This window comes from Gorilla gorilla, chromosome 15, assembly GCF_029281585.2.
Source record: "Gorilla gorilla gorilla isolate KB3781 chromosome 15, NHGRI_mGorGor1-v2.1_pri, whole genome shotgun sequence".
Lineage (NCBI taxonomy): Eukaryota > Metazoa > Chordata > Mammalia > Primates > Hominidae > Gorilla > Gorilla gorilla.
Window position 1 is genome coordinate 87,525,458 of NC_073239.2, and position 25,641 is coordinate 87,551,098.

At 46.0% G+C, this 25,641-nt stretch overlaps 1 protein-coding gene across 1 annotated transcript in view; it reads left to right on the plus strand.

The window, feature by feature from the left end:
* Window positions 1-97: 97 nt before the first annotated feature.
* The window catches only part of TTC9 (tetratricopeptide repeat domain 9), a 31,046-nt gene continuing 5,502 nt past the window's right edge, over window positions 98-25,641 (plus strand). The window contains exon 1 of the mRNA XM_004055384.5: window positions 98-980. Coding sequence (XP_004055432.1) covers window positions 575-980 — 406 coding nt within the window. The 5' untranslated portion in view covers window positions 98-574. The remainder of the gene's footprint in view (window positions 981-25,641) is intronic.

Consider the following 25,641-nt stretch of genomic DNA (forward strand, 5'->3'; position numbering starts at 1 on the left):
CCCCCATCCCTACACGCACGCACACACACACACACACACACACACACACACACTCCCCTTCCCCTACACCTACCCCCCTCCCCCCACCTCCTTTCAGACTAGCCGCGCCTCGCAGAGCGGGATTGAATGGGAAAGAGCGGGGCCGTCTTTGTCATTAATCCTCCCCTCCTTCGGGCAAGCCAAGCTTCTTCCGGGTCAGCGACCATCCCCGCCACCCCACTCGGGGCCACGGTCCCCCCGCAGCGCTAGTCTCTGGCCCGCGAGCACCGGCCCCCGCCACCCGCAGGTTGCGGAGGGAGGAGGGCGGGAGCGGGCGGCGCGGAGCCGGGAGGCGGGGGAGGGGCCGGCGTCCAAGGCGGCGGCGGCGGCGGCGGCGGCTGGAGCAGCCTCTGGCAGCAGCAGGGAGAATGGGAGTGCGGGGCGCCAGACCGCCGCGGGGTGTCACGGCCGCCACGAAGCCTGCGAGGCGCGGGGCCGGCGCCCGCGGCTTTTAAACCCGGGAAGGCGCGGCGGCGGCGGCGGCGGCGGCGGCGGGCAGATCGCGGCGCGCACCAGGCGCCGGGGCGGCGGCCGAATGGAGAGAAAGGGCTCGGCGGCCGGGGCCAAGGGGAACCCGAGCCCGCCCGCGGCCGGAGAGGGGCAGCGGCCACCGCCGCCGCTGTGCGTCCCGGGCGGCGGCGGAGGAGCCCCAGCGAGGGGCCAGGTCGGGGCGGCGGCCGAGCCGGCCGAGCTCATCCGACGAGCGCACGAGTTCAAAAGCCAAGGGGCTCAGTGCTACAAGGACAAGAAATTCCGTGAAGCCATCGGCAAATACCACCGGGCGTTGCTGGAGCTGAAGGGGCTGCTGCCGCTCCCCGGGGAACGGGAGCGGGACTCGCGCGCGGCCTCCCCGGCTGGGGCCCTGAAGCCCGGCCGCCTCTCGGAGGAGCAGAGCAAGACGGTGGAAGCCATCGAGATCGACTGTTACAACAGCCTGGCAGGTGAGCCGCGCCGCGCCCCCCGCCCCGCGGTCCCCGTTCTTCGGCCCGGTGCCTCCGCGGACCACTGCGGCGCTCCCGCGGTGCAGATTCTCCTGCTGTGACTGTATTGCTCTGGGGAGAACCGGGGAGGGAGGCGCTTTGGAAAAAGTGTGACTTTCAGGATTATGCCTTTCAAAGGCCATAGTCATCTCTTGTCCCTTCGCTAGCATACATCGTAAATCTCACCTAGAAATGACTGGATAGATAAAAGAGGACCCAGCTGGCCTGGCTATGGCTGCTGCTGCTACTGCTCACCAGTGGACCTGGGTCCAAAATGCGGAAGCAGCGCCCGGGGTGGGCCCCCGCAGCCACCGCTAGCCCAGCTTTTTCCTGCGGGTGGGTCCCAAGGGAGGCCACGCACCTGTCTGCTCTCCTTAGGTAGCATGAGCACCAGGATTGGTCCTCGCCTTTTCCCCAACTAACCGCATCCCTGTAGGTAAGATCTTCCCCAAGTTTTTTGGCCCCAGTAGCAAAGGGGAGTTTGACACCATGCCTTCAGCATCTTGAGCAAAATGGATTCCAGAATGCCACTTTCTTCTCTCTGAGCTCTGCTGGGGCTCCCGGTTGCCAGGTGAAGATCTCTATCTCAAAAGAAGCTTGGTTCATGGTTGGGCTTGAACTATGCTGCATTCTCCCTCTCCTCCCTGCCCGTTTCTCACTATGTGTAGCATCAGTCCTCACGCCAGCTGGCTGCTAGAGGTGAAGGAAAAGGGGGCCCTACTCTTGGGCAAAGAAGGTGTACATTCCAACATTCCCTTTGGGGATAAGAGCCAAAATCAGGCATTTAAAAATTGTTTAATTTAGGCGCAGGAATATTTAAAGTCTCTTAAAAAAAGAAGAGTCTGGCTCTTGCCAGGGCCTTCCTGGGAGAAGGTGGGAGAGGTTGGCAAAGGCAACTTGAAAAGCATTCTCTCCTCTTCTCTTGCCCCATTTGGTGAGATTCTGGCATGGTCAACCTTCTCCGACCAAACAAAGGACAGTTCCTCCTAGTTCCTGACATGTGAGGTTGCCTAAACTGTCTATGGACAGTTAGAGCAGGGTAGGGGTGGAAGAGTGACTGGGTGTGGCAGGGAATGGTGAATGTGTCTGAAGCCGAGGCAGTGGTGGGGGAGTGAAAATAAATACTGGCAATTCTGCTCTGTTCTTAAATGCAGATCTCTCTGTTCCCTCTGAGGTTTCTAGTACCAGCCTACCTCTGTCTTCCCAGAATGCCATGCCCAGTCTCATCTTTGATCGGGTAAAACCCAGGCTACGGAGGCACTTTGTAAATTGTAAAGTACTTTACAGACTTAAAGGATTAATAGTCAGAGTAGTAGTAGCAGCAGTTGGAGGAATGGTGGTGCTAATAGCAATACTAGCAGTAATAGTAGCAGATAAAATTGTAGCACAGCAAAAATGGACTCTTTCAATCCATTGTAAGATACAGCTTGAGTCCTTTAGTTCCTGTAAGTCTTTGGCATACTGGCTGCTGCCCCATGAATAGTTAAAGGGCAGAGCAGCCATGGGTGGAGGACGAGGCACTGTGGATTGCTAATGCGGTGACTTTGGAGTGGTAATGGAGTCTTATATTTAGTCAGTATTATCCATGGACATTCTAGGGCTGCCAGCCAGTGGCTAGCACTGCCTGCCCTCCACCCCAGACGTGGTTACTTTTCCATGGTGAAATCAAAGATGTGTCCTTGGTCAGGCCAGCCCAGTCAGGGCGGGACTGAAATCTGGATAGCTCCACCACTCCCATCCTCACCTCACACACTGGAAAACTTCAACGGTGAGAGAATGGAAAGTAGCAATAGCAGATATTCCCCCTCTGCTGCCTTCTCCAGTGCTCACCACTTATATTAATAATTAATTGTGTGTGCTGTTAGGCATCCTCCATACATTGTCTCTTTAAATCTTTATAATCTATGTAAAAGAAATATGATCATCAGTTTTGCAGAGAAAAAGCTCAAGGCTCCGGAGCCATTCTTCTCCAAAGGCAATGTTCTTGTCATCATACTTCGATGCACAAAGTCAGCATCCTCTGGGCCTCTGTCTCACTTGAGCCCAGTTTCAGGTGGGCTCCAAAGCCTTGCACTTTGGAAATTCCTTTGGGAGATCTCAGGCCTGGTAACCAGGAGAAAGAAATAGAATACTTTGATTCAAGGCTCTAACGGGCTATTTCCAAATGTCAAGTCTCACAAAAGAAAGAAAAGAGTGATTATAAGCAAAGCAATTTTGTCAAAGCCAAAATCTGTATCCTGTGTAGAAAATTTAGCTAGGAGGATGGTTCAACTTAAAAGTCACTCTGGGGCTGGGCATGGTGGCTCACTTCTGTAATCCCAGCACTTTGGGAGGCCGAGGCGGGCGGATCACAAGGTCAGGAGATCGAGACCATCCTGGCTAACACGGTGAAACCCCGCCTCTACTAAAAATACAAAAAATTAGCTGGGTGTGGTGGCGGGCACCTGTAGTCCCAGCTACTGGGGAGGCTGAGGCAGGAGAATGGCATGAACCCGGGAGGCGGAGCTTGCAGTGAGCCGAGATCGTGCCACTGCACTCCAGCCTGGGCGACAGAACCAGACTCCGTCTCAAAAAAAATAAAATAAAATAAAATAAAAGTCACTCTGGGGAGAAGTAGAAGCCTTATGTTTGTTTCCTTCAGGGCTATGTATAAAATCAGTGATGACTATTTCAGAAGTCCCAGCTAATAGGAAAGTATCCTTTCTTGTCAGATTACAAAATAATCAGTGCCTATAATATGTATTTTCTTTTGTAAAACACTAAAACGTTTAAAGAAGAAAATACACAATTACCTCTAATCCAGTTAGAAACCCATTGTGATGTATTTCCTTCCTGTATTTTTTTCTGTGAATAAATGTAAACAGTTTACAAAGGTGAGGTCCTCCTGTGTATACAATCAGGTATCCTGCTTTTAATCCCATTTATTTATGTCAGAAGCATTTTCACATTTCATGAAAATATTTTCATGAAGATTATTTTAAATAGCAACAGAAAAGTTTTACATGTGTATTTATACTTCTCATTGGCTAGAAAGGAAGGAAAGATGATCACTGGTATTGCTGTTAGAGCCAGAACAGTGCGGCATGGCCCATGAGATATCTTTTCCCCTGTGTGCCTACTAAAAGAAACGAGACCAGCAACTGGAGGTTTATTCTGGAAGAAAGGCCACTGACCCTTCGACCAGGTCTGCAGCACCAGCTGAGTAGCCCAACAAGCTCCAGGTTCTGGGGGAGTCTGAATATATTTAATCAAGGATCCATCCTCCTTCTACACAAAGCTGTGCATAGAGAGACAGGACTGGGTTTTAGGAGGAAGTTGGACTACAAGCCCAGAAGTACCTGGAAAATTAAGCTGTGTTGCTAAGGGCATCACTGCTCCAAACAAGAGGTGGTTATGAGGCTTCTGGAATACATCTAGGCTCAGTGAACCCTTGTACTCCACATGGAAGCCTCCAAAAGAATAGCAAGAGGACAGCTAGAATGTGCTAAGAGATGTCGGTCTAAAAACCTATTTGGATGACTTGAGGGGACGCATGAAGGGTGTGCAGGCAATTTGCAAAGGGCACCAGGTTGTGGTCTCTTCTGGCTGGGATTTCCTTTTGGTTGGAAGAGATCTGGCTAGTTGTGCTGGGCCCCTGGATGTGATTTTTGCGTATCTTGTTTTCCAAGAAATTCAAAGAAATAGGTAGGGATCGTTCTGTTTCTACGGAATTTTGAATAATCCTGATACAATGATTAGAAAAGATATCTTGACCTTCCTGGGGAGACATAGGAATCTGATCTTTACAGAGGCTACAAAGGAAGCATGTATTGGCCTGTTGATGGACTCTTCTTGACATTGAACAAGACACAGGACTCCCCTGGGGCCTTGGAATGTTCAGTGTAGAACCCTTTGAAGGGCAGAGTCTTTTGCCCTACATCTGTTCCTGTGGGGCTGTCGTGGCCCTAGCAGAAGTGTGATCAAAGGGATACAACACACAATAACTTTGTTGGTATTTTCAAATGATGTTCAAGGCTCGAATGCCAGCAGTAGAGATGGAAATCAACAAACCATGGCATTGGACCTGAAGGCTAGGAGCTTGTGCCTCTGTCCCTGGGATACCTTGTGACCTTGGATAAGCCCCTGCCATTTTACTTTACCTCCATTTTCCCATCTACTCAGAGCTATGTTTAGGAGATTTTTGTTGATCTTACCAAAGGGGCAGCTAATATCCATTGATCCCAATTGAAGCCTTGGGATAGGGATGTGGCAAGGCCTAGAAGGAAGTCACACTGGGAAATGCCTGGGATGGTGCTGGTTTGAAACAAGCTTTTCAGTGCTTGTGGACATGTCTTAAAGCCATGGGATCAGAGCCAGCCACATAATTTGCAGGGCCCAGCATGAAATGAAATGTAGGACTCTTTGTTGAAAAGGCAGGGAGGAAGTGTCGCTAAAGATCCTGAAAGATAAAGCTTTTTTCTTTCTTTTGTTCTCTCTTTCTCTCGACTTGACATGGTGTTTTGTATTTGCTATTTGATGTCATTGCAAATAAAAAATTTTAAAATTTAATTATTAGCATAGATTTTACTATTCTTTATGATGTGTGGTGCCAGTTTTAAATGAACTTATAAGAACACTTTACTTATATGAGGAATTATAAAAATTATACAATTTATACTTCTGTAGCTCATACATGCATATGTATTTATTCTTACTAGAACAGTGGAAATGCTGCACCAAATAAACTAAACTATTTTTATTTCACTTTTTTATATGTGTACTTTATATGCATACTTCATATGTGCACTTTCCACCAGGCTTTCAGATGAGCCAGGAAAGGAAAAGGGAATACACGTGACCCTACCCTTTCCTTCTGTGTCATCATTTTCAGCATGAGTGGTTGGCTAATATGGGGAAGCAACATAGGTAGGAAAGGATATGATAGGGTTCCTAGATTATTTGTGTTTCTGAGAACATTATTTTTTTTCCATGTTTGAAGCCATTTCTAGTTTGAATGGAAAGAATGGCCCTTTGGGACTGGCAGCATATTCATTTAGTTATGGGCATAATTAAGTCTTGATGAACTCTCACGCATCATGGGGCTCCTAGAATTCTTTGCTCCTGGGGCATTGTGAATGCTATATGCAAATGGGGCAGCAAAGAGTGGTACTGTGCCCATCTCCTCTGTCCCTGCTCATGCTGTGTTGTCCCATCAGACTTCACTTAAACAAAACGCAAGTTTAAAGATAAAGTGACTAAGAATTTCAAGAAGGCAATAGCAGAGTATTAAATGAAGTACAGGTTCCTTCTGAGTGTAGGGCTCTATGCAACAGCACAAGTTGCCCACCCTTGAAGCCAGCCCTCAATGGGACACCAGAAGATGGCTGGATGGATACATCTGAGGTGGACAAAATTGGATACAGACTCTAAGGCAGAGTCTAAGAACAAAGGGTATTCAACAGATGTTGGTGTAAAGATGGGTGAATTACAAATTTAAAAACTCAGTGGTGAAAAGGAGGTCAGGGGCTAGAGACAAGCAGTAACCTTGCAGTCAGAGGATGAATTCCTAGGGTAAGGATTGGTCAAAAGAAGGGAAAAGAATATAGGCCTCATGCCAAGATGCTCAGCCAAGATCTTGCCATCCCGATGGGAGAGCTTGACTGGCTAAGCTGTTGTTGACCTGGGGCTGTTCCTTAGGTAGCACCTTGACCAATAAATCTTAAGGGTCAAGTAAATGGGGCTTGTAATACCTTCTTCCAAGGAAGAAAGTGAGAATTGAAACTTGCAGAATGCTTTCAAGGAAGGTACTGGGAAGAACATTACAAATTTAGACACTGGGCTGAGTTCCTAAAGTGGATTTGGAAGCTCCTTAGTCCACCTCCAAGGGAAATAAGTCAGGTGGCTTTTAGCCAGGAACTCTTTAGGACATCTTGAAATCAGAGTCCCTACAGCCAAAATACATGGGAGCGCCCCCTCCAAGGCAAGGAAATTCATCTGCAAAGCAGACAGGAAGGCCAAGATGTGGAGCAGCCAAAAGCAGCTCCCAGAGCTTTCACTGGTTGTGGGTGACCTCCAGATTCACTATAAGGAAATCCTCTTCTCACAGCTGTTCTCTTTCACCACCAGACTGTGCCTACTCCAAACAGCTAGGATGAAAACTGAATGTTTCAATCAACCAACTAGAGATTTTCTAAGCCCCTTTGGGAAGGCAGATGTCCATATTTGGAACAAAATTTTCCATTTCACCCAGATGATTAGTGTGGCCCAGGCACGGAGCAGCAACTCTAAAGTCTAGCTCGGACAATGGTACCAGACTTAAAAAAGCCAAAGATAATGCTACAGGGATTAAAGGAGTTTAGCCTACTTGTGGTATTTATATGGCCTTGGAATTATTTATTACCACTGTAAAGCTCACTATCTTATACAGACATACAATGTCATATCCCCACCAAAAGTGTGAAGTGGTACTAACAAGCTCAAGATTTCTGTAAAATCAGAATTTTGATTTTGGATTTGGATATGACCCCAAACCCTATATAGGTGCGTGGATTCACCTGTCAGTACTACCAGCTTGTCATCCCACATGAGCTAGGCATTTCCAATCATAGGGATATTCACCACCATCTGAAGCAAACTTTTTGACAACCACCACCACCAAAACAACTATAATAATAATGGTATCAGTAATGATAGAAAGGATTACCATGATGAGCCCAGCACATAGTAGATGTTCCACAAATGTGTTTGAAATGAATGAAAATGCTTGTCCCAGCATCTGTCTCTTGTTAGGGATCCAATAAATTCAATCATTCCATTAATGTTTATTGAGCACTTATTATACACCAGACTCCAGGCTTGGGGGCTGGGTATACAGCAGTTAATATGAAGGACAAGATCACCGCCTTACATGAACTTATGTATATATAATTTCATTTGATCTGTACAACTCTGTGAGACAGAAAAGTCAACCTTGGAACAGTTAACATCACTTGCCCATGGTCACATAGTGGTATATGGCAAACTGGGATCTCTCAACTACTGGGTCTGTAATTCCAAAGCCTGCAGTTTTAGCCATTCACCCTACCACCTCCATCTTTAGGGGTTTCTTCCTTAGATAATAAAACTTGTCTCACTGAAATTTCTTTTAATCCATCAATATTCTACTCTTTGAAGCAACACAGAGTATATATCATCTCTGTAGCAAAGACAAGCTTTGACATTTTTAGGGTAACTCTCTTGCCCATCTTCCAGTCTTTCCTTCTGGCGGTTAGACATCCTTTTACTGTGAACGTGCCTTGTGTGATTAGGACTTCCATTCCATGGCCATCCTGGGTGGTTAAGGGGAAAGTGTCCTGTGTTCTGAAACCAGGTCATTGTTTCCCTAGGTCCTCCCATGTCAGTAGGAAGGTGACCTGAATTTGTATGGACAGTGGGGAGTGAGAAGCCCTGTGAGTCATAATTTCTAATGAACATAGAGACTGCAGAATCCCCGCCCATGTCTCTCCTCTTTTCTTCCTCCCTTGCTTTAGGGTGTGTGAATTCCAGTTAAGAGGTCTTGAGAAATCGAAGTAGAAATGTGAAGAGTAGGAGTCCATTTCAGCCATTAAAGAATATACTTGGCTGGGCACAGTGGCTCACGCCGGTGGTCCCAGCACTTTTGGAGTCCAAGGTGGGTAGATCACCTGAAGTCAGGAGTTTGAGACCAGCCTGGCCAACATGGTGAGACCCTGTGTCTACTAAAAATACAAAAATTAGCTGGGCATGGTGGCGCGTGCCTATAATCCCAGCTACTGGGGAGGCTGAGGCAGGAGAATCGCTTAAACCTGGGAGACGGAGGTTGCGCTGAGCCGAGACTGCACCACTGCACTCCAGCCTGGGCGACAGAGCAGGACACCATCTCAAAAAAAAAAAAGAATATACTTGATGAGGAAAATAAAAAGGGTGTTCTTTGAAGGCTAAAATTTCCCCAATTCTCTTCAGACATCTTCTTCTTTAAGAACGTAGCAGAAGTGGGGCTTAGTGAAAAGGGACCTGGACTGCAAGTTCTGTCTCTAACTTTCTGTGTGCCTTGGATCAAAGAATTTTATCTCTTGGACCATGGTTTTCTGATTTTCAGAAAATTAAGGGTTGAATTCCAAGATCTCTAATCTCCTTTCCAGGTCTTAAAGAAAAATTCTCCACATCATTCTTTCTGAACTGTGTGGCCATTACATGGAATACAGAAGTTCTATGTGTGCTTAGAGATACTAGTCTCCAAAACCTATATTACTTGAAAAGGCAGAGTGTAGAACAGTCTTTAATATGATTTTCTTTGTGTAGAATTTTAATAAGAGAATAAACATATATGCTAGTACAGTGTTCGCATTCAAGAAAATTGTCTCAAGTCATACCAGAGAAGCAGTTAACTGTTACCTTTGAAAAAAGAGGCTAGGCAAGGAATAGGGCAGAGAGATTTTAACTTTTTTTTTTTCTTTTTTTGAGACATAGTCTCATTCTGTCACCCAGGCTGGAGTGTAAGTAGCACGTTATCAGCTTACTGCAACCTCTGCCTCCTGGATTCAAGCGATTCTCCTGCCTCAGCCTGCCGAGTACCTGGGATTACCAGCGTGCGCCACCATGTCCAGCTAACTTTTTGTATTTTTAGTAGAGATGGGGTTTCGCTATGTTGGCCAGGATGGTCTCTAACTCCCAGCCTCAAGTGATCCCCCTGCCTTGGCCTCCCAGCATGCTGGGATTACAGGCGTGAGCCACTGCACCCAGCCTAACTTTTTACTTTAAATCTTTCTGTAATGTTTGACTTCTCTACCTACATACATTATTACTTTTTTTTAAGAAAAATGATGACATGGGTTATCTATGTAGAGAAATTATGAGTAATTTGCATTTTAAAAATATTCCTGAAGAAAACATAACCTACAAACATAATTTTAATGCCATTCTGGGTATTATCAAGCCCTGTCTATACTTGTCAAGCAACATTATCCCACAAAAAAAAAAGTTTGAATGCCTCAAACTTTCTCTTAATATCTCATAAAAAGACTTGTCTCCCTTTCTGCAGTGGCCACCATCCCAGTCCACACAAAGGGCTAGATCCTGGCAGCATGGAACCCCGCAGAGTAGGAGCATGCCCCCTAGACTCTGTTGCACATTAGTGACAGTTTGAATCTTCTGGTGAGGCAAAGAAGAGAGTTGAGTCAGCACTTGTGATGTAAACTGGTTCTGAATGTTAGTCATATGTCTCTGGTGTCGAGGAAGGCATGGTGTAGGTGCTCAGCAACCAAGGTTCTTGTTAGCTCCTGAGTCTAGAAATTCCGCATGTTGGAGGCTCAGCCAGAGCAGCCGGAGCAGCCGGAAGGAAGCTCACTCATTCCATTCATTGGATTTTACTGGAGACTCGCTATGTCTCTCCACAGCCCAAATCTAAATCCTTTCTGGTTTAAAAAAAAAAAAAAACATGGAGTGGGGGCAGTTGGGACCAGGGTTTTAGTCCAGGCTCTGCTGCTAACTTGTTCTGTGACTTTGAGCAAGTCACATCCTGCTAAGCCTCAGTTTACCCATCTGCAAACACTGGGGGTTAGATCAGCTCCCTGCCAAGCTTTCTTTCAGAAGCATTGAACTATCCAGGATTTCAAAAGGCTCCTAGCAACCCCCTCCCTGCCTTGATCTTTCTGGGAGCAGTCGGATTTGGGGAAGGAAACAGGAGACAAGCTCTCTTTTATTCCAGCTTACTGGTATGTGCTGACAATAAGTATTAAATGATCCCAACTGAGATTTCCAAGGCAACCCTTGCAAATTTGGGGGTAAACCAAATGGACGTCAAAGCCTCCTTGGATGATACAGTCAAGCACTGGATTTCTGAGAGAAAATGAGTAGGAATTGAAGCCTATGTAAAATATTATCTGGGCCCTGGAATCTAAGTTGATGGCACCAAATAGTACTCATTGCTGCTGTATCTCCCTAGATTATCCCCAAATTCAACTAATCAAGCAGCCATTCAGCATCAGAAACCTGGCAATGCCAGCTATATTAGGCCAGGAAGTACTGGTAGCAGTGAAAACAAAAAACAAAACAAAACAAAAGCTTTTGATAAACAGACTGGCAAGAGTTTGAGAGAACAGTTGCTGGCTAAGTTCTAGCATCTCAGAGAGTTCCTACCCATGGCTCAAGGCTGGAAAGCCCTGGGGATTCTGGGCTGCATCTGAGCATTTGGGGATGTGATTCTGGGCCTGTTGCTTATGTCCAATCAGAACTGCACTCCTTTCTCTAATGGATCTGCACCTCCAGGTTGTGGAGACCACAGGACCATTGGAAACTTGAATGGACTCTGATGCTTATACAGAGAGGGGGGTATCCCATGAGTGCCCATGAGGATGGAAGGAAGATAGAACACAGAGGAAAAGACAGGAAGCAACCTAGACCTCAGAAAACCTGAGGGGTAATGTGGCGTAATGGAAACAGGTCTTTACATAGTGAAATCTGAATCTGAATCCTAGCTTCCCTACTTCTTCCTCCATTAACCTTGGACAGGACCCAACCACTGTGGCTTCTGTTTCCATGACAGCATGTGAGTAAGAATAATGTACCACACAGGATTGTTATGGTGATTAAATTAATGATACATGCACACATGCCTAGCACAGTGCCTGGCTCGTAACAGATGCTAGTTAATATTTGAATCTAACTCCTACTCCAGTATGCATGAAGACAGAGGAAAATATAGGGAAAGAGAGGGGGAAAGAATGCAGCAAAGAAGGCTATGGGGAAACACGGGAAGCAAGTGAGCAAAAAGGTGAGGACAAAACAGGGGCCAGGGGAAAGAGTGCCATCTCCCTAAGTGTCTGCAAGACAGGGGAGGTGAGAAGGTATAAGCCAATAGCCTTTGGTGTGGACATTGTCTACCACCATGCCTTGTGTATTCCTGGTCAAGGGAGGCTGAGTGAACATATAACTCATCAGTTAGTTGAAAGACCACAGAGTTCCACCATGACCAAGAGCCCATGGGTCAGGGGTCTATGCCCCTTCCAGCTTCTCAGGATTTGGGTCAGTCTAAGAAACACTTAGAAACTGTGGGTTCTAGGCACACATCATCTCCAGCCTGAGATTCTCCAAGTGAATAAGGCTCAGTTAGACAGTGCCTGTTCTCTGCCACTTTTCACACTTTGCCCCAGGATTCCCCCTGACCCTGTCTTTGAAATGAAACAGCAGGGAAAGAACTTCAGGCACTCTCACAAGTCAGACCAGTTGAGAATCTGACAGCGGAAAATAAGGATTTGCCTGCTGGGAAGAGAAGATACATGCTGTGATCATTTGAGTCCCCAGGGGAGCTTAACAAGAAAGAAGGCTTTCTGGTGGGAAGAGAAACAGAGGATGGCAGAGGCTCGTAGAAGGAGACATCCGACAGAGAAGCCATGGGGCTGGCAGCCTCGGGCCTGCCCCACCCACCCTCTTGTGCATCAGGCAGATGCCAGCTTACTGAGCTTCCTTATTGGGGTAGGATGAAGAAAGTCCTTGGCTTAATCAGGCATCTTGGGAGTGAGAGCACTAGCAGGTGTGTCCCTTGGATCCGCTCACAGCTGCTCCTGCACCAAAACACCCAGGGTCCCTCATGACCCTAAGCATCCCCAGGACAGTGCCCATGAAGAGGCAGTGCTTTCTGCCTAGGAAACCCTTCTGAATCCCTTTTCACACCTCTCCTCCCAAGTTCCTCTTCCCCTCATCCCCCGGCTCTCTCTGAAGGGATGATAATGGTTAGTGGTGACTTTTTAAAAATAGTTTCTGCCCGGGAGTGGTGGCTCATGCCTGTAATCCCAGCAGTTTGGGAGGCCAAAGTGGGTGAACCACCTGAGGTCAGGAGTTTGAGACCAGCCTGGCCAACATGGTGAAACCCTGTCTCTACTAAAAATACAAAAATTAGCCGGGCGTGGCGGTGTATGCTTGTAGTCCCAGCTACTCAGGAGGCTGAGGCAGAAGAGTTGCTTGAACCTGGGAGGTGGAAGTTGCAGTGAGCCGAGATTGCACTACTGCACTCCAGCCTGGGCAACAGTGAGGCTCCGTCTCAAAAAAAAAAAATTTTTTTTTTCTAATTACAAAAGTAAAGCATCATAGTTGCAGAAGTTATTGATACTAAAAGAAAAACCTTAGACAAATTAAATTTAGCAGAGTTTAATTGAGCAAAGAATGACTCGTGAATCGGGCAGCCTCCCAAGCCCGAACAGGCTCAGAGAGACTTCAGTGCAGCCACATGGTGGAAGAAGATTTACGAAACAGAAAAAGGAAAGCCACCGTACAAAAAAATGGAAGCGAGGTACAGAAACAGCTGATACTTAACAGCTCTGCATTTGCCTTATTTGAACTCAGTTTGAACACTTGGTTGCCTTTGATTGGCTAAAACTCAGTTGATTGGTATAAGAGTAGGTTGCAGACTGTTTACACATCCAGCTAGTTTTCAGTTTACTATGGTTCCTTATGTACAAAGAAACCTTTAGGCCAAACTTAGAATATGTGAGGAGGCAGCTTTAGGCTAAATTTAATTTAGCATTGAAAATATAAGAAATTACAAAGAAGAAGCCCAGGCTCAGTGGCTCCCGCCTGTAATCCCAGCACTTTGGGAGGCCGAGGTGGGTGGATCACCTGAGGTTGGGTGTTTGAGAACAGCCTGGCCAACACGGTGAAACCCTGTCTCTACTAAAAATACAAAAATTAGCCGGGCGCAGTGGCGTGCACCTGTAGTCCTAGCTACTCGGGAGGCTGAGGCAGGAGACTCGCCTGAACCTGGGAGGCGGAGGTTGCAGTGAGCCGAGATCGCGCCACTGCTCTCCAAGCGTCGCTTGGGCGACAGAGCGAGACTCCATCTCAAAAAACAACAAAAAAAAAACAAAGAAGAAGGTAAAACTCTTGTCATTTACCACCCCAAGATGACAACAGTTAACTGTTTTGGTTTATTTCCTTGCCGTTTTTCTTCCGTGTGGGTGTATGATCATTTATATGTAAAACAAACATCAGCCAACCCCCTTCAGGTCTACCTTTCCCAGTGTATTTAGGAAACAAGGGGTTGTTCTCACGTGGGCTGGGGCCACTGCAGGGACCTCCCGTCTTTTCTCCCCTCCCCTCCTACAGGATGCTGCTCACTCTGTTTGCATGACAACCAAGGGGCCACTCGACTTCCTGTTGCTGCTACTTCCTTTTCACATTCCACGGCACCACTACACACAGATGTATAATTTCACTAGACTTTACTGAAGGTTATGAGATGCAGAAGGAGTTTACATCTCAAAAATTGAATAGTAGAAATTCTTCCTCCTAAAACTCATTTGGCCATCAGACCACCAGGAATTTCGAATGGACCACTCACATTTTTTGGCAGGTTCCAGCTTCCCGCCATGCTGCTTGCACTCTTTCTCCCCTCCAGCTCCTCTCAGCTTCTTAGGTTTCCCCACTCTCAGATTCCCTTCATTTCATATACAAAGCAGTCTGGGCATCTTTTCATCTACGTGTGTGCCTGCTACTGACCTCTAAGCTTCACCTTCCCCACCTGAAGCAGTTGATGAAGCCAGTCTCCTCCAAAAAGATAATTTATTCCTTTAAACTCTGCTATAGATATTACAAATTCTTCACCCATACAGAAGGAGCAGAACTTTTAAAAGAAAAAATAATTCTTCACCCTGATACACACACACACACACACACACACACACACACACACACATTTATTTTTCACAACATTCAGGCTTATACTGTGCAAACTTTAGCAACCTTCATGTTTTTCCACCAGTGTTTTCATTGAAAATATTTTTCAACGTTCCACAGCATGATTGTAATGGCTGTGTAATGTTCCATTGCACCAATGTCCCATTATTTATTTAACTAATCTACTGATGGATACTTAGGTTATTTCCAGCATTCTGTGATTACAGCACAATGCTGCCACAGACGTGCTCTTTCCACTATACATGTGCCTGTTAATTATCCTATCCCCAAACCCATCTGAGGACATGAGGGAAGGATGGTGGGAGAGGCAATAGGAACAGGGAACATGTCTCTGGGGCAGGAGAGGGGATTGAAACGGGGGAGACATTCTTTAATGTCCAAAAAGAGAACAGGATAGAACTTTGGCTTCTAAGGTCTTCCCATTCTGGCTTAGAGTTTCTGCCAATGAACGTGACGTGTGTACTTGGCCAGAGCTGAGAAGGAAAAGATAATATGGGGCAATGGGTTTCTTCTGAATATTTCTGGGAATACACTCATCTTCACATTCCAAATGGCCAATCTGGCCACTCCAAAGTCCCGCTTCCAGACTGAGGAAGGGGTGTTAATGAAGATTCCAGCAAACAACAGCTCTGTCCTACCAGCTTTTCACTACTGCCTTCTCCCTCTCTGTCTACTACACCAAAGTCAAGAGTGAGAGTAAGGGGCCATAGGTGGGATAACTTCTAAGTGTTCTGCCATAGCACCCAGATTGGTGCCAAAGGGCTGAGCTGACCTTAAGCTTTGGCATTACAACTCCCTTGGGCAGATTCCTATATGCTTTAAAGGACTGTCAATGTAAGCTTTCAGCTTACAGGATTTTATACTGACTTTCCATGCAGTTCTTTTACCTGCCACTTTGACAGCTATTTTTGCCAACAGAGGGTAATTAAAAAGAATATAAACTCCTTGAAGATATCAATATCTCTTGAATGCTTTCCATATTCCTTATGAAGCCCTGGGCACAGGCCATGATGAGTGAATCCTTATTGACTAAGTTTACTGAGAGTGCCTACCCGAAATTGTGTAGTGATGATGCGTGGGAAGCAGCAGCTCTGGTAGTGATCCCAAAGGTGGGGCATCCATGTGAAGAATCAGAGGGATTCAAGGGAGCAGCTTGGTTATGATGAAAAGGAGAGATCTCCAAAGACAGTGTTGCTAAAACAAAGAAAACAAAAGACACACTTGACAGTGTTTGTTTGAATCTAGTGCAAGCACATACTAGAATGGAAAAGTGGAAGGTCAGAAATTAATGTGAATGGAATCAAAGGAGATTTAGCCCCCTAGATAAAGCCAAACAGCTCCTGGCAGTAGAAATAGCAGCAGCAGTAGTGGGAGACTCTCTGGGCAGCAGGCAGGAGAAATAGGCATTGGAGTGAACAAAGAAATGGCTACTTGTGGGCCGGACACGGTGGCTCACGCCTGTAATCCCAGTGCTTTGGGAGGCCAAGGCGGGCAGATCACCTGAAGTCAGGAGTTCGAGACCAGCCTGGCTAACATGGTGAAACCCCATCTCTACTAAAAATACAAAAATTAGCCAGACCTGGTGGCAGGCACCTGTAATCCCAGCTACTTGGGAGGCTGAGGCAGGAGAATCGCTTGAACCCAGGAGGCAGAGGTTGCAGTGAGCTGAGATAGTGCCACTGCACTCCAGCTTGGGCGACAGAGCGAGACTCCATCTCAAACAAACAAACAAACAAAGAAACGGCCACTTGGAGGGTGCTAACTCTCTGAGCCAGAGTTCTCAGTCCTCAGACTTGATAAAGACCTTCAGACATCAGCCAGTCCGGGTTTCCACCATTACCACCAGCTCTGTTGGATTGGAACCAATATGGGATTTGGGGTTAAGTAACACTAGCTCTTTCCCCATAAGAGCTAAGTGGGCTCAGCGGGTCACTTAACTTCCTCAAGCCTCAGCTCCTGGAAGCAGAGCTAATAATAGCTATTTCCCAGAGTCTCCATGAAAGTTAAATGAGTTGTAAAACACCGTATATACGTTAGGTCTTGCTGCCAGTTGGGCATAACCACTGTGGTAGGTGCTGTGTGAGAATTTAAAGATGTTCTAGAGATGTTTGTCTGAAAGAGCAAGGGAGACGCATTTCATAAAGAACTGTAATGATCATGATTTGAGAATGTAGCTATGAAAAATAATTTTATTCTTTGCAAAACTAAAGGGCACATTTGATGATTGTACCTGTAGATCTGACTCATTAGAGAGACCCCCTAACAGGTTCTGCAAAGCATTACCATTAGGCAAGGATGTGCTATAATTCACAGATATTTAAAAAATAATAATTTCTTAGCAAGTTAGAAATAGAGCAAAATTGCCTGATCTCAGTTAAAAGCATCTACAAAAAAAACTGAAGCCAACATCATAGTTGATGACAAGAAATGGAATTCTTTCTCTTATGATCCAGGAATTGCACTCTTGAGCTCTTATCTTAGAGAAATAAAAGCTATACCTGACTATTCCTATCAACTTTATTCGTAATAATCAAATACTGGAAACAGCGCAGATATCTTTCAACAGATGAATGGGTAAACAAACTGTAGTACATCCATACCATGCAATACTACAGAGCAATTAAAAAAGGATGAACTATTGGTGCATGCAACAACTTGGATGCATTGCAAGGAAATTATGCTGAGTGTAAAAAGCGCCTTCCAAAGGATTTCATGCTATGTGATTCCATTTATATAATATTTTCAAAATGACAAAATTTTAAAAATAGAGAACAGGTTAGCAGTTGTCAGGGGTTAAAGAGGAAGTGGTGGGACAGGAAGGAGATGATAGAGGAACCTACACACGATAAAACTGTATATTAACTAAACACACACACACACACACACACACACACACACTGGGTACAAGTAAAGCTAGGGAAACCTGAATAAGATCTGTGGATTCTATCAGTGTCAATATCATAGCCAATATGTTGTACTATCATTTTACAAGATATTAGCACTAAGGGAAAATGGGTAAAGGGTATGGGAGGTCTCTTTGTAGTATTTCTTACAACGGTAGGTGAATCTACAATTATCACAATAAAAGTTTCAAGTAAAAAATAATAATTGGGGGGTTAGTTTTGCAAGCACTAGCTAAGCAAAGATAGGTGTTTCAGGAAGAAACCAGAAACGTGTCATGTCAGCCCTGTTAGGATAACAGTAGACTCTGAATGGAATTGGAGATGCTGGTGGTTTTAGAACTTAGGAAAAAAGCAGCCGCAGCAGGAGGAGGGGAAACTTTGCAGTTGGTTTTGTTTGCTTGTTTTTTGTTTTTCTCTCTGAATGTAAAGGAACTAGTGGGAGAGAAGGTTCTGGAGGGTTATATAGGAAGTTTCCAGATGAGAAGTATTTACGTATAAAGTGAGAACAGTTTGGCACAATTAGGGTCTCACACTTAAGCCCTACAGGAAGCAGTACCCATGCCTCAAATATGTCTAATGAAGGAATTGAGTTAGAATCATTACAGGCAGGTAAGCATCCTAGGAGGGCAGTGTGTGTGATGGTTAAAAGCAGAGTCTTAGGTGCCAGATGACCTAAATTCAAATCCTGGCTCTGACACTTACTAGCATTGTGACTTTGGGCAAGTGACTTGACTTCCTAGGGCCTCCATTTTCCTATCTGAAAAAAATGGGCAAAATACTAGAAGCTAGAATAGATTGCTGTCAAGATTAAATGAGTTAATGCTCAGAGCAGTGCCTGGCCCATTCATGCTAAATAAAGATGACCTGCTCTTCCTCTTATTCCCTTTCTGGGAGGATGGATGGATACTGTCCACTGGTGCAGGGCCATATTCTCTTGAGTGCATCATGCAGCACCTCCTTCTTCTGCTCCTTTTCCCCATCTCCTTGGCCGGGGTTCTTATTCTCCAGGGGAATATTTCAAATCGCTAACAAGAGAAGTATCCAAATGTCACAAGTTGACAGCGTAACAGAGAACAATTATTTGCACACATTTGCAGATTTCCAGCTCTAGGACTTGGCCATCTGATACCTGTCTGCCCTTGTGGGTAGTGGGTGAAAATCTACTTTAGATAGAAAATCTACTTTAAATTACACTGTAGCTTTGTTTATGTACCACATATTGTATATAGGACTCAAGATGGAAATTTTCTCCAATTCATGTACACATTGCTGGGCAAACCATATTTGATAAGTGGCTTTCTAAAGAACTAGTATTTATGAGAATCCATTTTTGTCCCAGCACTGTGAGAAGCATGTAATGTGCATTAATTATCTCATTTCATCATCATAAGCATTCCCCCAAAGTTCCTATTTAACATGGGAAGAATAAGACCCAGGGTGATCATATAACTCGCCCTCGGGCCTGTGCTAGTGAGTGGCAGAGCTCAGATTCCAACTCAAGACTGTATCTCTAGACCCAGCATTAGTCTTCAGCCAGGGCACCCAGAGCTGGTACAATACTGTTTGCCTATTTGGTTTGGTTATGATCTATACCAGTCATTCAATATTCTTAATATCAGCTCTGTCCAGATCCCAAACTTCTTCCACTTTACTACTATGTCATTGCTTCTTGAAATAAATTTGAAAGCAAATCAAATAATTTGGCAAACTTTTGGGAAAATTTTCCCCTAGGAACCCAATGGCCATTTCCTGGGCCCATCTCACAAAGCAGTGACTAGCAAGGTATATTAGTTTCCTAAGACTGCTGTAATATCACACACTGGGTGACTTAAAATAACAGAAATTCATTGTCTTGTCATTCTAGAGGCTAGAAGTGAAACATCAAGGTGTCGGCAGGGTTGGTTCCCTCTGAGGGCTGTGAGGAAGAATCTGTTCCAAGCCTCTCTCCTAACTTCTGGTAGCCCCAGGCACTCACTGGCTTTGTAGATGGCCATCTTCCTAGATCTTATTGCATCATCTTTCCACTCTGTATCTGTCTCTGTGTCCAAATTTCTCCTTTTTATAAGGACACTAGTCAAATTGGATTAGGGCCCATTCTAACGATTTCATTTTAACTTGATCATCTCTGCAAAGACCCTGTCTCCAAATAAAGTGACATTCTTAGGTACTGAGGGTGAGGACTGTAACGTATCCTGTACAAATGGATACGGTGCAACCCCAAACAGTGAGGCAGCCTTGTAGAGTAGGTTCTTCCTTCTCGCTGCTGGCCCCAGATGGGTCTGGTCTTCCTTCCATTTAGCCCATGTTTCCCTTCTGTTCAGCAGGTAAAAGCAAACTATAGTGAGTTAGCTATAAGAAGAAAACCAGTGATTGCATGAACTTGTTCTTCCTTTCATCTGGTTTCCCTTTATCTCATGCCCGTGGGTGGCGTTTTGCCCTGTATGCACCAGGAAACACAAAAACAAAACAGGTGCCAGAGTGAGGAGAACTCAACATGCTTTAGCCTGAGGTCTCAGCGTGGTTGCTGGGGGGAACATCACACTTAGGATTTTCCGTCTGTGTGCATGAGTGTCCCGGGGGCTCTTTGAGTAGCTGATTCTCTATTTGCTAAACACGACCCCTCTGTGGGCCTCAGAAGGCCTGCCAATTCTTTTCATAAGATCACACCCTAACCGCCTAAGGCTGGCAGTGGAGGAATCTGTACTTGGGAGGGGTGGTTGGAGATTTGCAGCTTCAATTCTTGTCCCCCAGATTTGCCTTTCTCTTGTAAGTTCACTGGCCACCTCTGCTATCACCCTGTTTGGCTCAAGGAAGGCTGTTTCTCCTCTAGCACTTCTTCCCACGCCTTGATAGAGGCTTGTCTTCATTCTCCACAATTTGGCTGATTCCAGGCCACTGCATTTATTCAGCCTTTTCAGAAGACCCAAAGGCCAGAAAGTTAATAATACTTCTTTCAATGGAGCCTCTAGATATGGTTGTCTGAGAGCTCAGGCCCTTTGCCATGCATCTTCCACCCTGTACCTCTTCTGCTGCCAAGTGACTACATCTTTGAATCCAAGTATATCCACAGAGTCCAGGCCAGGCTCCCTTGCCAGTCAGTCCAAAACCTACCTTTCCAACTCAACAGCCTCCTCTGCTCACGACGACTAATGGTGGAGATGTTTACTCCCTTCAGGGAAGGTCTCACCCCAGTGCCATGACTTGGGAAGACCCACATCAGAACATAATCCAATCTCTATGCCAAAAAAAAAAAAAAAATCCACACAGCAGGAATCTAATTGTTGTCTTACAGAAGCCCTCTTGATCACTGCTTTACCAGTCTGATTGTCCTCCCCAACAAAAGATACCTGACCTTGATTAATAGGGAGAAAGGAAATCCTTTTGAAGAGGAGCCAGTGAAACAATTTTGTCCTTCTATTAAGTGGCAAACATTTGTATTTAGAGGCTGTTAGATCTGAAAGGACGGTAGAGATCATTTAGTGAAATTTAGATCTCTCATTTTGCAGATGCCCAGAAAGGGAAAGTAATTTTCATAATGTTGGCTAGTGGCAAAGATGGGACTAGAATCCAGCTCTTATGATTCCTAGTTCAGTGCTCTTTAAAATATCGATGCATGCCAAATGGCAGAGTATAGAGACTGTGACATGATAATCCTTAATTCAAACAGAGACCAGGTCACCACAACATGGAGAAACACTTCTCGACAATCAGGAAATCCAAAATGACAATAAAGATCTCCCAGATGAACGGCTCTACCTTGCAAATGTGGACAGCAGAGAGAAAATATTGCAGAAATTCCCTGCTGCTGGTCACCTCTGCCTCCTGGATGCCACTTACATTGATCCGCTTTTCCTGCTTATCCGCCTCCACTCTGGTCACCTGAGTCACCATCATTTCATCATCCAAATCCACTCTTGCCTCACAATGAAGTCCCAGATCCTCTACGTGGACCAGAAGGGTCTCTGTGTCATGGTTTCTTTCTTTTCCAGCTTCACCTTTTTTACCATTCCCTCTGGTTCTCTGCTCCAACCTGGCATGCATGGCTTCCCAAACTTTCTGAAATAGGCCATTCCCCTCTCGCTCCCTCTCTTTCTTGGCTCTGCCTTGAAAAGTCACAATTTCACCCAGATCAGTGATTCCCAAACATGGGTGATTTTACCACCACCCCACCACCCAGGGAATACTTGGCCATTTCCAGAGACATTTTTTGGTTGTCACAAGTGGCATGTAGTGAGAAGAGGCTAGGGGAGCTGCTAAGCATCCTGCAAGGCTCAAGACATCCTCATGTAACAAAAAATCATCTAGTCCAAAATGTCAATAGTGCTGAGGCTGAGAAATACCCAATCTTTAGATCCCAGCTATAATGCTACTTCTTCCAAGAAGGCCTCCCATTATACTTTAGATCAAGGTAAGGCCCCTCCTGCCTGGGTATGCTCCTTCTCTACCTTTGTCCTTCATAGCAGTTAGCCCACATGTGAATATTTGAGATAACATGACCTCTGCCCTCCCTGCCCATCTGTTAGCCCCAGGTGGGTGGGGGGGCGGGTGTCAGCTCATCAGCTGATCCCACTGCCCCGCCCAGTGCCCAGCAGTTAGGCATCAATTTTTGCTTGTTAGCTTTGGAACACAGCAGAAGGGAGTTTCCACAGATGACCTCTCTTTCTCCCCAGGGGCTGTGTGGGTTTCCGATGGCTTCAAATGCAGCCCCACAGACACCCCAGAGGTCAAGTGCACAGTCTTGGAAGCCTGACAGAAGTGGGCTGATACCCTAATTCTACCCCCTTCCAGCTGGGTGACCTTCAGCAAGTTACTTCATTTCTCTGGAACTCAGTTTCATCATCTATAAAAGAAGGATAAAAATAGAACCTGTTTCATGGAGTTGATGTGAGGATTAAAAGACATAGTGTATGTGAAGTATTTAGCACCTCTGACACCAGAGAAGGGATTAATAGCCATGAGGAGGACACACTGTGGGGCGATGCCACTTATCCTGAGGTCCACTGCAACCCCAGGTCCTGGCTAATGGCTACAGGGATGGGGAAGGAGCAATCAGGAGGCAGCCAGTCCACGTCGTCTTAACTTCCTCAGCCCTCACACGTGCCTGCTGTCATCCCATCTTACCTATCCCATGGGCTTATTAGATGTACCAGTAGCCACCCACCCAAAGCAGAGAGGTGCCTAAAAATCACCTGCAGGTAGCGCTGGGGCCAGCCTCCAGCCTGGCTGTCACCCCCTCCACCCCTGGATTCCCTTAAGAGTCCTGGCCTGGGCCGGGTGTAGTGGCTCACTCCTGTAATCCCAGCACTTTGGGAGGCTGAGGCGGGCAGATCACCAGAGGTCAGGACGAGACCAGCCTGACCAATATGGTGAAACCCCGTCTCTATTAAAACTACAAAAATTAGCGAGGCATGGTGGAGGGCACCTGTAGTAGTCCCAGCTACTTGGGAGGCTGAGACGGGAGAATTGCTTGAACCCAGGAGGCAGAGGTTGCAGTGAGCCGAGATCGCACCACTGCACTCCAGCCTAGGCAATAGAGCGTGACTCCATTTAAAAAAAAAAAAAAAAAAAAAAAAGAGTCCTGGCCTAGCACCCCAACTTCTTATCCAGATTCTACCTCTTGGCCCAGCTATTTCTCCATCTTTCTGGGCCCTGTCTGTGGTGTCAGCTGAGGCTCCACACCCTATAACCAGCCTAGCCCTGCCTCCCTTGCCTCCCCCAAAGTCTGAACCCTGGTCCACAGCCAGGTATGCCAGTTCCCACCGGATCTGCAGGGGAACTAGAAATATTTTTACCAAATAAGTGCCAGAAATTGATTGCTGTGTTTCCTTTAACCCTTTGTGGGAAGGGGGAGGCTTCCCCATTTCCAGGCCTCTTTGCTTCCCCTGCCCCTGTCACCACCATTTTATGCATTCAAAAACTGTTATTTTATTTTATTTTTATTTTTATTTGTTAAATGGTCCTTTTCCTAGACTGCCAGGGTCAGCAAACAGAAGTGTCTGTTCAAAGAGGGAGGGCTGGACGGGAAGAGGGCTGCTAGGCCCGGTCAGAGAGGACTTCAGGCAGGGAGCGTGGAAGCTGTGGACAGGACAGCTTTTAGCTCTGGGAGCAGGTGCTGGAGCCAAGTCGCACACAGGTAGCAGTCAGTGAGGTTCACATCCAGGAACCCTTTTACAGAAACCCCTCTCTCTCTCTGTACAGCTGTATAAGCACCAGCACAGGCTCCGACAACATGCAGGTGAGGAAGGGGACAGAAGGGCCTAAGACCCCACCATGGAGGGAGAGGGAGGAGGGTGGGGGGGGCTTGTAACATCAACTTATCAGAAGGACCCCCTGTTGCACCAGAAGATTGTAGTCCTGGGCGAACAAGAGCTGCCCTCGGGGGTTAGCAGCCTGTTGCTTCTGTTGACTTGGCTTTCTGCCCTGCAGCCAGTGAAACCTGACAGGTCAGTTTCTAGATCTGGGCTGATTCTCTTTCACTTCCTGGTTCTCATACCTTCATCTTGACAGTCTGTGTATTTCTCCTCATTCTGTGAAAGAATGGAGTTTTTTGGTCCTAAATGCTCAAAAAAAATCTGGTCTCTTAAAAAATCTCAGCAATTCTGATACCTGGGAAGTTATTTAAGGGGTCAGAATGACTGACGTTAGACCCCTGAAGATTGAAATCAGTGACTTGTCTCTATCCTGAGGTGTCTTCTGTCAGTGTGGAAAAGTCTGGGCACAAACAAGGAACAGAGCATCAGCATTCTCCCCCAGCCACCCAGCCGGGTTGTGAACAGAAGCACCAGTTTTGCCTCCTAAGTCTCTGTTTTTATTTGCTTTGAAGAAGCAGACAGGTGCCTTTTTCCTGTCTCTTTTTTTGTACTCCCTCCAAAGTATACAACATACTTTGCCGTTGGTCAATGCCTACTAGATATTTGAGTGGTTAAATGGAGGTGAGGTGGCTCAGCAGGGTTGGGATTAGAGGGAGGTGCCTAGGGCACAAAATTTCAATCATTCTTCAAGGCCATTTAGTCATCCTCCAGGCGTGTCATCACTCTAGTCCCAGCCCTGTGGCTCCCTGTGGCTCAGGGCTGGTAAGGGAAAGCTCAAAGGGACATGGTTTACTCAAAGATGGCTGTTTGTGGGATGGGGAAGCTCTCCACCATGAGACCTGCCTGCCATAGCTTCCTCTTGCCTGGGACACCTAGGTCTCTCATGTCCAGACATGTGGCTTGTATGAGCTGGTCACCAGCCTACCAGAAAGCCCCCTCTCTCAGGAACTGCAGAGACAAATATACATGAAAGGGAACCTGAGGGAAGTCAGAGGCAGATGTTACTGGTACAAGACTAAAAAGAATTCTAAGAATGTTAACTAACATTTTTTTCATGCTTGCTATGTGCCAAGCCCACATTAAGTACTTTATGGCCATTATTTTATATAATCCCTCCAACAACTAGATTAGGAAGGACTTGGATTCTGGAGCCAGACAGCTTCAGTTTAAATCCCATCTTTGTCTCTTTCACGTTGTGTGGACTTGGGAAATTTCTTGAGCTCTCTGGGCCTCAGCTTCCTCACCTATAAAATTGAAACAGTAATAGTACCCACACTGGAGTATTCTGAGGATTATATCAGTAATACATGTAAAACAATGAGACCAGCATCTGTACAAGGTAAGCACTCAACAAATATTGGCCATGATGGTGATGATGATGATGAAGATGATGATGAAGAAGATGATGATGATTGCCTCTGGTAGCTTATTCCTAAGGCTGCCTACAACAAAGTCCCACAAACTGGGTGACTTGACATAATAGAAATGTATGATCTCACAGTTCCAGGGGCTAGGAGTCCAAGATCCAGGTGCTGGTGGGTTGTTATTCTGAAAGATATGAGGAAGAATCTGTTCCATGCCTCTCTGTGAGGTTCTGGTAGCCTCAGGCATTCCTTGGCTTATGGATGGCTCTCTTCTCCCCATGTTTTATCATGTCGTCTTTCCTCTGTGTGTGTCTGTCTTTGTGTACATATTTCCCCTTTTTATAAGGATACCCGTCAC